This window comes from Miniopterus natalensis, chromosome 11 (assembly GCF_054644295.1).
Source record: "Miniopterus natalensis isolate mMinNat1 chromosome 11, mMinNat1.hap1, whole genome shotgun sequence".
Lineage (NCBI taxonomy): Eukaryota > Metazoa > Chordata > Mammalia > Chiroptera > Miniopteridae > Miniopterus > Miniopterus natalensis.
The window spans coordinates 20,859,450-20,872,318 of NC_142091.1; the positions used below are offsets into that span (position 1 = coordinate 20,859,450).

Below are 12,869 nucleotides of genomic sequence, written 5' to 3' on the forward strand. Positions count from 1 at the left end.
CAAAAGTTACATTTTTTAAAAATTATGGATAACTAGAGAAAAGGAGACTCAAATCTTTATACTCCATTAAAATCCAACGTAGCATGATCACTTGGCAGTCATTGGAAATTTAAAAAGCTTTAAAGATAAAGGATGAAAAATTAAATGCTAGTAGTTGGTATTTAAGGAAAGTACCAAGAGAACGGAAAACTCCTGAAGTGAAACACATTTGCTCCAATTAGTCCTGTGTATGAAACAAAGGTCCTTGGATGCCACACTAGAATTTAACATATTGGGGAAAAGTGTCATATGGTCTGGTGGCCGGGAAAGTCTTGTCACTGGGGATGCCCTGCAGAGCTCCTAGCACAGAAAATCTAGGACACATTAATTTAAGACCTTTCTTCTCCTGTTTTTTTTTTTTAATTGCTTTTGTGCTTTACTAACATATGAAAAAGTTGGAATACAATATTTGTTCAAGAAACTTCCTGTACTTTATTGCCTGCATTTAAATTTGTTAAATGGGCCTCAGTTGCGCATCATAAAAAGGAGTATATGTGATGCACTAGTCAATGGAGTGGTTACCAGCCACTGCCTAGCACAATGCTTGACACATTGGAGGCACTCAATAAATATTTGCTAAAAATTTTTTTCTTTTAAATTTTGCTTTGAGGAAAAACTGTATTGAGTGGAGTAAAAGAGACAGAGACTATTAAATCAAAGTACTATAGATTGAATTTTATATCCCCTCCCAAATTTATGTGATGAAATTCTGACTCTTAATGCGATGCTATCAGAAGGACCTTTAGTGGGTGATTTGGTTATCAGGGAAAAGCCCTCATGGATGGGATCAGTGCTCATAAAAGAGACTGGAGGGCTCGCTTGCCTCTCTGCCATGTGAGGACACAGTGAGAAAGTGACTCTATGAACCAGGAATCGGGCCTCACCAGACCTCAACCTGCTGGTGCTTTGATCAGAGACTTCCAGCCTCCAGAACTGAGAAAAATAAATTTCTGTCATTTATAAGCCACCCAGTCTATACAATTTTTGTTACAGCAGCCTGAGCTGACTTTGGCACAAAATTGATACAGGGAAGGCAATTTCATTTAGAGAGATTTGATCTCAGTGAAGTTCAGGTATTGGGAAGTTAATACCTCTGCAGAAATCAAAAGAAGACAAAATGTTTTATTGAAAAAGAGGGGAATGGTCATAAGAACAGGATAGAGGATGAGGTGATGGCAAATTTCTTACTGCGAAAGGAAGTTTTTCTGTGTATTTTACCATAGTTCTTAGAGAGTGTCAGGAATTTGTTTGGTTTTCTCTAGCAGACATATTCATTTAAATTCCATTTCCATATTCTAAGGCATAGTTTTGTGAGCTACATAGCTATATAGAATAATAAGGTAATTTATCATCATAAAAAGGAAGGTGGCTTCATGAAAAATAAATGTACCTCTCACACTTCTTTCCTTCGACAAGAAATTTTCAAAATCAAATGGTGAGGGAGACAAAAGAACATAAATTTTATAATCAAAGTCCCAATTCTACTGCTTCTCAGAGAAAGTAGTTAAACTCTGCCTCCTCGGTTTCATAATTTTTAATACAAGGAAAGTTATCCCCACTAATAGGATAGTCGTACGGGATAAATGAGATAAGCAAGGCACCAGGCCACAAAGTCTGTGGGGGTCAATTTCTTCCTCCCCAATGGATTTAGTCTCCACATAAGTCAAGGCTGCTACTTAATTGTGAAACAGGTAAATATCGAGCTAAGCCAAACAAACATCTGAATTAGCATATGAGAGGATGTGTTTTAATTACTCAAACTTTATTCTGAGATAGCCTATGTGACAGGAAGGCTTTCCACAGGCTTGGAGAAAAGTCATCTGGGGCCTGTTATGAAAATGAGAAAGGGTGATGTTGGTAATATCTGAATAATGCATGCTCAAAGTGTTTCTTCACCTACTATAATCAGAAATTGCTCAGTCTCTCTGTACCAAGTACAGATACTAGATATGTGGCTCTGTTTCCTACGGAATCAACAATTTCTGTCGTCTGAGTACAGGCTTTCTTACCTCCCAGGCAATGACTAACTCATGCCTCCTTCCGCTTCTTCCACTTACGTTGGTGGGTGCTGTCTTTGGAACTGTGGATAAAAATGGGCAGAGAGTGAAAAGATGTGTAATTTGTTTCCTTACAATAAGAACCCATCTTTAGCCTACTCAGGTTGGGTATAATCCTGAAATAAATCAAAGTTGGTTTCAAAGTTAGAGTGCTGATATTCAGTATTAAAACGAAATGTTTGTGACACATGCCCTGCTTTCAAATCTATGAATCATAGATATTTTTTATGTCCACACACTGCATTCCTCAACTAGTCCTCTTGTAAATGCTATGTGGTAGCAAGGTCGAAATTATAATTAACACTATAGTTAAGGGCATCTACTAATGGTTAGTTAGATTTCATCCTACAGTTTTCCTCCTTTCTAGTGCTGTGACTCTTTTCTGTGGTTTTAGGGCTTGCAGACTCCCTGGGAAATCCACAGGTTGACACTGGCATTTCTGCTTTACGAGAACCCCCAAAAGAGTTCTAAAGAAATCAGTAACACTTCCACGGATTGAAAACTTATTTAAATGAATAAACATTTTTTAAAAAGCTAAGAATGAATCTCTCTGCAAACTGCAAAATATATAAGCACCGGGTGAAACTTTTGCAAATAAATATTAAAAGAATAAATGTGTCAAAGGAATAAATTTCCCCTTCTCTGTGCCAAACCACAAAATCTGCAGTTGAAAGGAAACATTTTCAAATGAAGAACTGTTAAATGAAGAAAACTATTAAAAGAAATCATTTTCCAGGCTATGAGCCTGCATTAGCAATTTTACACTTCAGCGTTGGATTTATATCTCAGAATATAGTTTTTAAACAACATTGATATACTCATAAGCAATAAATTCACTCCCATATATTACCTACCTCTATGAAAGACTATTAATTACTGGTAGATACTCACACAGCATTTATATACCAGAAAAACTTATGTAGAATTTATATTCTACTAGAAAGAAAAAAACATTCTCCTTGGGTCGAGGAGGTAGAAAAGTCTGTGAATATATAATTGGCTCCATGGAAACAACTAAAGCATATTTGCTGGGGTCCAAACTTCAGTGTCCCTGGGCACTTTGCTCCATAAACATGAGCTCTTCCCTTGCTCATGCCTATGTGGAAGGATACACACAACAGCAGCTACCAATCTTTCTTTTCTCATAGTTACATATATACTAAAGATTACTCGCCTTGGCTGGGTAGTTCAGTTGGTTGGAGCATCAGCCTGTACACCAAAAGGTTGTGGGTTCGATTCCAGGTTAGAGCATATACCTCAACTGCATGCTCGATCCCTGGTTGGGATGTGTATGGTAGGCAACTGATGGCTGTTTCTCTCTCATATCGATGCTTCTCTCTCTCTCCCTTCCCCTCTCTCTCAAATCAATTTAAAAAAGATATCCTTGGGTGAGAATTTAAAAAAAAAACAAAGATTGCTCAAATGTGGAATTCTGGCTCATAAATTCCCTCAGAATTACACAGAATTGGCTATCCCTTTGTCTATCATTTAAGAAATAACAAGGAATTCAACTGAGAAAAAACGATGGTGTTACAGCAATACCTGTGAATATGTCTTATATGAACAACAAGCGAATCCTCTGCCATGAGTTTTTTGGGTAGTAGTCATAGTTATATGTCATACTACATATAACAACCTGTGTCATATCAGTGTGCCTTGACACCATGTCCCAAAACCAGTGGTACACAGGACTAATTGGAAATCCCTTTCCAGAGTACGGTATGGGAAAGGCGCACAGGAGAGGAGCTGGTTTGATTGTATGTGTGAAAAGGAAGGGATGTGAGGTTCCCAAATTTCCCTCAGTGGTGATCTCAGAGTTCTGAATATTGTGACTATCACTGCACAGTCAAATAAATAGTGGAAGCAAGTTAATTTGTTAATATTATGCCATTATATATTCTCTTAGTAGCATTTGTTTATTTAAATTAAAAAAAAAAAAGTGTGACCCTGGCTGGTGTGCTCAGTGGTTAGAGCATTAGTCTACTCACCAAAGGGTAGAAGGTTCGAGTCCCAGTCAATGTTTGCTCCCTGTCCCTGATCAGGGTGTGTGAGGGAGGCAACCAGTAGGCAACCAGTTGATGTGTCTCTCTCACATCAATGTTTCTCTCTCTCTCTCCCTCCTTCCCTCCCTTCTACTCTCTCTGATAAAGCAGTGGAAAAAATGTTCTTGGGTGAGCATTAAGAAGAAGTGTACTCTGCACCCCCAGCAACGGTTCACATTAATCCCTGACAACTAACAGCCAAGTAACATTACAGGTAATATCTACCAGAGTCAACTACTTTGTCTATTAGATTGAAATAGCTAAGTTTATACCTTAAATTTAGGACTTCAAATCCTCTTCTTTGAGGACACCATCCTGAATTTTGGGTCACAGAAAGACCAGGCATTAAAGATGCTTTCCTGTTTTATTCAGACCTCACACATCATCGAGAAAGAGGGTGTGCGGAACCTCTAGATCAGAGTCGTAGAGTACCACAGTCTATTAATGCTTTTATTTTTTTAAAAACTTGTTTTAGATTTCTCAAAGGTATTACTTTTTTTTTTTAATTCTCACCCAGGGGGATATTCCCCCCCCCCCCATTGCTTTTCAGACTGAGTGGAAGGGGGCGAGAGAGGGAAACATTGATGTGAGAGACACATTGATTGGCCACCTCCCGTACTCGCCCGGACAGGGGCCAGGGATTGAGCCTGCAACTGGGGCACGTGCCCTTGGTCAGAATCTAACCCAAGACCCTTCAGTCCGAGGCCGATCCTCTAACCCCTGAGCCAAACTAGCTAGGGCTCAAAGGTGTTAACTTTTTGAATAAAAATAAATAAATAAAAAACAAACTGATGAAAAATTTGGCAGAAATTTCCACTTTGAGCAACCAAGAAAGTGAAGTAAGACTTTCTATGATTTTCTCCCTCAGTCATCTACTGATAAATGTCCTGAGTTTATTATCCTAGAGAATCAAGTTTGCATGCATGGTTCACAGATTAAACTCTGATTCTCCTGAATGTCTTTCTGAGCAATGCTCTTCCAAGAACAGATAATGTAAGTAATACTTTTCCCACAAGCTGAAAGTGCTTAGCTGTCTTAGTGCCTTCTCTGGCATGTTGACATGTAGACTATTATTTCTTTTTCATCCTATACATTGGAAATACTGTTGCAAACACTCAGAGTGACCAAAATACACTGCACTACCTCAGTTTAAGCATGCATGGATTTAAGCATGAATCTCAAAGAACTTTAAGTATAATAGTTTTAGCAAAGTCAGTCCCACTAACAACATGCTTTAATTAACATTCAAGTTAATTAATTTAACCAAACCAAAGAGGTCAGGATGAAATAATTTGCCAATCTCTCTTTTTACCCTAAATAATTTCCAGTATCAACTACAGTAGAGGTTTATGTGGCTCATTATATAACATACCTTTCTTAGAGACCTGGGGAGAAAATGTGATTTAGAAGCTTCATGCTAATCCAGCGAGTGGTTTGGAAAGTTACAGATGAATAGAAAGAAGGAAAGGAAGTTATTTATTCAGTAAAGGTGGGAGTCTAGAGAGACATTTAAAAACCTTTTTTCCTACCTGAATTGAAGTACACAGCACATCAGTGTTTCAGTTAACTGATTATCATTTAGGCTCACTTTATTCAAAGAGTTAAATTTAAAGTTTCCAATATAAAAAAATACCAGCAGTGTTTCCTCAAGAGTTCGAATAATGCTTTTCTTCCTACCCACAGGGTAGATAAGGTGGCATGCACAAAATGTCCTTGTGCAAGTGAGAAAGAGCTGAGCTTGAATCCCACGTCTACCATTTTGGCTGGTTGGGTGAAAAGATTTCTTAACCTCTTTGTCCTTCAGTTGCCTCATGGAGATAATAATGGTGCCCACATGTCAAGGTTATTTTCATAATTATTTATCACAACGTCTGGAACTATAATTTATATAGATTACTTAGTGTTATTATCCACTGAGATTTTAAAAAGAGAAAGTAGTGAAGCTTTCCATGGTAAGCGCTGAAAGTTCAACGTGAGTCTAACACGGGTCTGTTAACATGTGATCTTAAAATAGAGCATCCTTTTGGGAATCTGCATAATATTGTTCTCATAGCTCCATGGGAACTGTGCTTTCAATTTTGGCTCACCTTGTTTTAACTTGGAAATCTAAGCAATATACCATTTTTGGTTTGGAAAAAAAAAAAAAGAGAGAGATTATTAGGAAATGTATGATTTCTTTCATGTATGAACGTTTTCATGAATGGTAATCCTGACGAGCCAAGGAGGCGAGTATATACAGTAACTGGTGTTTACCTCAACTCATATTCTCAAGTTTGTTTATACGGGTCCACAAGGAAGTAGAAGCAGGGGGTGGGTAAAACAACCTTTGAATGAGATTCGTTGGTGCATGTGCTAAAAAGAGGGGAAGCAAGGGAAAGAAGGGAGTGGGGAGGGAGACAACTTGGAAGGCACTGCCCGGGTTAGAATTCCAGCCCTGTCGCTTACTTACCAGGTGTTCAAAATTCTATACATCTGTTTTCTGTTAAACACTCCTTGCTTTAGAGAGTTAACATGAAAATTAAATGACATGATGAAGGGCAAGTGCTTAGCACTGGGCCTGGAACATGGTTCGTGATTTAGGGCTGGTGGATGGTATCATGGAGCTAGGAAGTTAGGAAAAGTCTAACTGGAGGGTCTCACATTTACTCCTGGGTTGATAACCTCTCATTGTCCATTTGTCTTTCATGCTTAAACCTTCTACTGTTCTTGCATCACAGTAAAAGACATGTCTAACAATCAGGTTTCTTTTAGAAAAGCATTTGTTGAAGTTATCATCTTGACTTGCAAAGTGCCTCTGAAATCGAAGTTCTATTTCTTGTATATATTTTGCAGAAAAGACTTGCCTGGACCAAAGTGGTTTCATGATTTAAAGCACTGTCTGCTGTAGGAGCCACGCTGTCTTCCTCTTGTTTCCTAATTACTGAGATTTGGTCTTAGAATTCTGTTGCTTGACATGATTTTTGCCTTCTCTTAATGTTACTAAGAACCACTTCTTTTATTTAATATAATTAAATTGCTCATTGGGTTGAAGAAAGCTGTAGTGCTCATTAATAGCATTTTATTTTAGAATTTCCCAATTATTTCAGCTGAATGTTTTATATTTTCTATATAATATTTTTCTTAGAAACACATCCTGGAGAGACCTTTTAAAAATCCCATAGCCGTGTGCCTTTTCTCTGTACACACCAGTGCCTGACAATGATAGTTTTAATTTACCCCTATAAATAATTCTGCTTGAGTCCTATTTGGTTTGCCCTTTAAAGTCCAATTAAATGCCATTTATAAGGCAAATCCACATACCCCCAGAGAAAACTAATCTAACTCTATCTCTAATAGTAAAATACTATCTATAATAGTATTTTACTGTGTTCCTTCCATAACTTTTTAGCTCAATGAAATTTCCTAAGTAATTGTCATGGGCAAGAACTGTAAAGATACAACTAGGAACAAAGCAAGATCCTTGCAGAAGTTGGAAGATAATGTATAACACTAAAGAAACTGCAGTAGGAAGTTAAATGAGTCTTTTCTGGACTTGGGATGAGTCACATGTAACCTCAGATGCTAAAGTGAGGTGGGCTAGATGAAACCATTGAATTGTTAAGAAATAGAGAAACAAAATTTCATGACCCTTTCCTATTACCCCCTCTAGCTCCTATAGATATAGAATTTTGGCAAAAGAATGTTCTGGAAGAGGGTTGTCAGTGTAGCAGAAGGATGTGCTATGGCATCTTTCTGCACCTCCAGCTGTCGACAGAAGGGAAGTGGGAGTGTCATTTCCTCCTCACGCTAAGTGAGAAGGGGAGCAAAGTCACTACTGCGGAGAGTACAGATGCTCACTCCTCACACTGGCTGACGCTGTGAGGTTCAGAATTTTGTATGATGGCCCAGCCCCATACAATGTTGTTAGAGCAGAGAGCAAATTAGTTCTTGGGAACACTGCATTTCTAGAATTTGGCAGCACAGCAATGGGAAATAATTACTGTAAGGATAGGAAAAAGGCCTCTCTTTTTCCTTGCTGTGGCCTTGCACAATTTATGAGAAGCACTGGCAATTAAACCCCAAGATTGTTGGCTCCTCTGTTCAAACTGTGGGACAAGATGAGCTACTCTCAAGGCTATACTCTTGCATCCCCCTCCTCCCTGACAAAACTCAGGGATAATTCACACCCAGGTGTCTCTAGTTAGTAGAAAGTTCCCTTCCTGCTTAACCTTCAAACAAGCCTCTTTTGAACCCTTCATAACTTTTGCTCTAAGCATGTTGTACAGACTTGGGAAAAATACTGATAAGACACCTCCCTAGGACATCTGCTGGGGTGTCTCCTGGGAAGTGAACAAACTGTAACTTTTCAAGACAGCCCCTGGCATCTGTTCAACTTCAACACACAACCTAAACCCCTCCCTTCCTTGTCGCCTAGCAACAATACCTGCTTAAAAGAGCAGGTGGCCCTTTGGTTCTTGCCCTTGTATTAATTAGCAGTACACTGGCCCTTTCCCCTTGGGGAAAGTAAAACAAACCCCTCTCTGCATCTATCTCTTCTCTCAGTTGTGAATTCTTTCACAGCCTGGACACTGGCCAAAATCCTAACAATTACTGTGGGCTGAGTGGACATTATGGGAGGTGGGCTTGAAGAGGCTTGTTGGGATCACACCCAATAGGGCTGCCTGTTAGGTGATGGGAGAGTCTCCAAAGTACCCAATGCACCTTCGAAGAGAAAAAAGCACCATGTGGACAAATCCCATCACGAAGAGCACTCAACACCCATTTGAGAACCACAAATTTTACCACCTAAGTAATTTTTCCTCATTTTTTGTCTGACTTGGGAAGTGTGCAGAGCAGCAGTTGGAAGGTGGGGGAAGGAAGTGGAAAGAAGGAAAAAGCCTGTGCTGGGATGGAGGGAGAAGAACATGGAATTGAAAGTCAGATTAGAGCTTTTATTTAAATAAAAATAAAAATTTTAAAACCGGAGAATGAGACTGCCCTAGTACCTAAGCATGCCTTGGGTATAGCTGGGGCTGAAGCCAGAAATCAGATGGAGCATGTTGGACAGCAGTGGTGAGAGAAAAAGAAAACCATTGTACGTTTAAACTCTGTAGAGTTTGGTTTGTTTATGACAATGAGATAGTGCAGAAAGTGCTAAGGCTAGGAAGGATTTTCATCTGTTTGTCTACTTGATATTCATCTTCATCTGGTTAAGCATTGATCTTCTAAATGTAGAAAAAATATTTTTCCTTTCGTGACCAGAAGTATGTGTGTGACATTTTCCATTTCACTGTGAAATGAGACTCTGCAGGAGAGAATACTGTGTACTAAGCAACTTTAAAAACTATTTTCATGTGGAATAAACACTTTGAAGCATGGTGTTTCATTTGACACCTTTTTTTCTCTGCTCCTTTAGTCTTATCTATGCTATGAGAACCAAAGAAAATGTCTACATGTTGGGACAATATCCAATCTACTTATAGACTGAGATTTGCCTAGATAGGAAAAGCAGTGTGGAAAGGCCAGATGCTCTGCACTCTGCACCACACTCTGAAAGGTTCTCTTGACTCCAAAGCCATTCAGGTGGGTTGAGTAGCAGGACCTGAAGGCACAAAGTCTGCAGCAGAGACTGTTCAGTGGCAGAGCATTTTGGAGGAGCCGGATGCAAGCCAAGAGACTGGATCCCTCTAACCATATCGACGAACATATGCTTAACCTGAAAATGCTTCTTCAATATGAAAAAAGCAACTTATGCATCATTACTATGGTTTAAATTTCCACACAATAAAGTAGTAACGCAATAAAAATCAATAGTAAGTATAATAATAAAAAGTGGCTAATATTAAGCATTCATCAAGTGCCAGGCATTATGCTAAGCTCTTTACGTGCATTATATTATTTAATACAATGACCCAAAGAGGTAGGTAGTACTATTATTCCCATTTTATAACTGAGAAAACTGATCCTCAAAACAACGTTTCTTACCAAGATCACTGCTAGTAAGTGGAAGAGAACAATAATCTAGATTGGCTTAACTCTGAAACTCAAACTCTTAACTACAGATATGTAAAATTAGTCATAATTTGAAATAAAGAAACTGCAAATATTGAGATACATACAAAGAGCTTTGATAATAATAAAAATTTTACCCTACAGAGAAGATCAAACTTCATAAATTACAGGTCACATTGTTAACTCTATCCTTTCACCTTTTCATTTATCTTTCAACAATTATGCTATAAATCTGTAATTTATAGAATCTTAAAGTTTAATTAAATGAGAGAATTGCTGTTGCTGTATTCATTTTTGCTTATTTTTTCATTTCTACCATAGCATATAATTCAAATTCATATCCTTACATGTGTTTCCCTCCTGAGTGTCATCTTTTTAAATAATAGAGAAAGCATTTCCATTATGCAACCCAAATTTATATACTGTTTTGATGATGTAACATGTTTCTAAAATAAAACAGCAGAGATAGCTCTATCTATCTAAAACTTGTAATAAAATTGCACTATAAATAAATAAATATAAATGTACATTAAAGTAAAAAACATATTTATATTACTATTTTGACACCTTAATAACAAAAAGTCAGACTGAACCAATTTATTTTATATTTATTGACTACTAACAGTGTTTTGATGACTAGAAAATTCAAACTATATCTTAGAGGAAATTGCAAAGAAAAATTAACTTTTTGGTGTGTGGGAAAGGAGCAATTCTAAGGCAAAAATGCTTTACTAAAGCTGCTTTGGGATTTAGAATATTCTAGTAAATAAGAGAATTTTAAAGGGACACGAAACTTTCAACTTCATATCCTCAATGGGAGATCTTTTCTAAGTAGCTCCATTGATTTTCAAAGTTTACTTCGTCCATTAGAACAGGATCATCTTTTAAAACATAGGACATGTACTTAATAGAGGCAGAGTGTGCCACTTGAGAGAACATCTCAGGATATTGGTGTCCCTTTTAATTTGTGCTGCCTGACAACACAGGCACAAAACTCAACACTTGGTTCAACACCATTAGTAGCTCTAACCCTGTGTGGTATAAGCACTGGAAGAATAAAGTAGGCAGTACAAGCCTTCCCCAACTCGATTTCAAAGGAGAGCATTTCATGCATTTTTCATGTTATTTCTCTTCTCTTCCATAAGATTTTAATGGGCTAAAGTATGTCAAGTATATAGAACTTGATAAAATGGAGAGACAGGAGCTGTATGATTGAGGTAGATGTAGAAATAGATGAGGGGGAAATCTTTAAAAATGCATCTGAATACATTTGAACTGGAAAAATATGTTTTGTTTTATGTTGTGTTTTTTTTTTTTTTTTTTACTAGAATAGTTTTTAACAGTACGAGGGGATTTATACTATAAAAAGTCTAAAAGGATTATTCATCCCATACGGGTTATTTATTTTCGAAATGAATATTTATAGAGAGCCTTTGAATTAGGCGGTAATCTTCGCCTTTGTTTAAACATGATTAACAATATGCAAAATAAGGCAGAGCTTTTTCAGAAAATGTGTATGCATAAGTACTAATATTGGCAGTTATTTCAATATCTGCACATCGAGTACACAAAATGAGGAATGACTAACCTGTTATATTCTTAATTAATGAGCACCTGTACACAATGAAAGCGTGGCTGATTTTATGAATGCATGAAAATCCAACCAGGCAATTAATGTTCGTTTAAACTCATACTATTGAAAAAGTAGCCAAAGAAAAAGCAATATGTAATAGGCAAATCACAAAAGCAGAAAAGATGGATTTTCTGTGAATGAATCTTTTTCAACCTATTTAGGCTACTTGGTCGCTTAAATTTTATATGGAAAGAGTTTGAATACCTTGTCTGGTTAATTACACAATGTAATAAGTTGAACATTTGGGATTCTTTTCTTTTTTTCTTCCTTTTTTTTTTTTTTAAAAAAAGTGTGTTTTAGAGAAACACTTTTTTTCTCCCTCTAAAGGATCAGACCTAGTGTGTTTTAGAGAAAGAATCAACTCTTTTGATAGCTTATTTTAATTATTATGAGCTTTACTCAATTTGTAAAAAGTCAAAAATCACATTTTTGGTCCAATTTGTAACTATAATGCAAAATGGACACAATAAATTCTTAGTTTCCTATGTACATGTGTCTCTGATACAGGTACTGGTGTGCTTAAGGACATAAAAGACAAAAAAGGAATATTGCCTTTTAATCTTTCAAAAAAGACACATGGAACACTAGTGCCTGACACTGTTTAGGTGCTGGAGACAGACCAGTGAACAGATAAGACAAAATCCTCATTCTCAATGCACTTGTATTCTAATAATTATTGAGGTTCATATGTTATCACTGAGTTGAAAGTCATTAATTTTTTTTTCTCTGTGTGTATCTGCAATCTACCCCTTCCATTTCTCTATTGTTTTCAGATTGTTCTCATCAACATTATTGACATTTCTGTTTGCCTAAGCTAGTGCCCTATTAGGTATTTTTATATCCAATTTTATAAGAACATAAAAGATTAATCTCAATAAAACTTTGTCCACAGTAATCAAAGCTCTACTAAAAAATGTTTTTGTTCTGCTTCATCCAGGTGATAGGCAAATTATCGTAAATTAAAAAAAAACAAAACTGTTGCCCTGGCCTATATGGCTCAGTTGGTTGGACACTGGTGGTTGCAGGCTTGATCCCCAGTAGAGGGCATGCAAGAGGCAGCCAATCCATGCTTGGCTCTCACATCGATGTTTCTCTCTCTCCCTTCCT

At 37.2% G+C, this 12,869-nt stretch overlaps 1 protein-coding gene across 1 annotated transcript in view; it reads right to left on the bottom strand.

The window, feature by feature from the left end:
- The window catches only part of CNTN5 (contactin 5), a 964,763-nt gene that overhangs the window by 39,000 nt on the left and 912,894 nt on the right, over positions 1 to 12,869 (bottom strand). Inside the window, exon 19 of the mRNA XM_087821593.1 lies at positions 2,049 to 2,119. Within this exon, the coding sequence (XP_087677719.1) occupies positions 2,049 to 2,119 (71 nt within the window). The remainder of the gene's footprint in view (positions 1 to 2,048; positions 2,120 to 12,869) is intronic.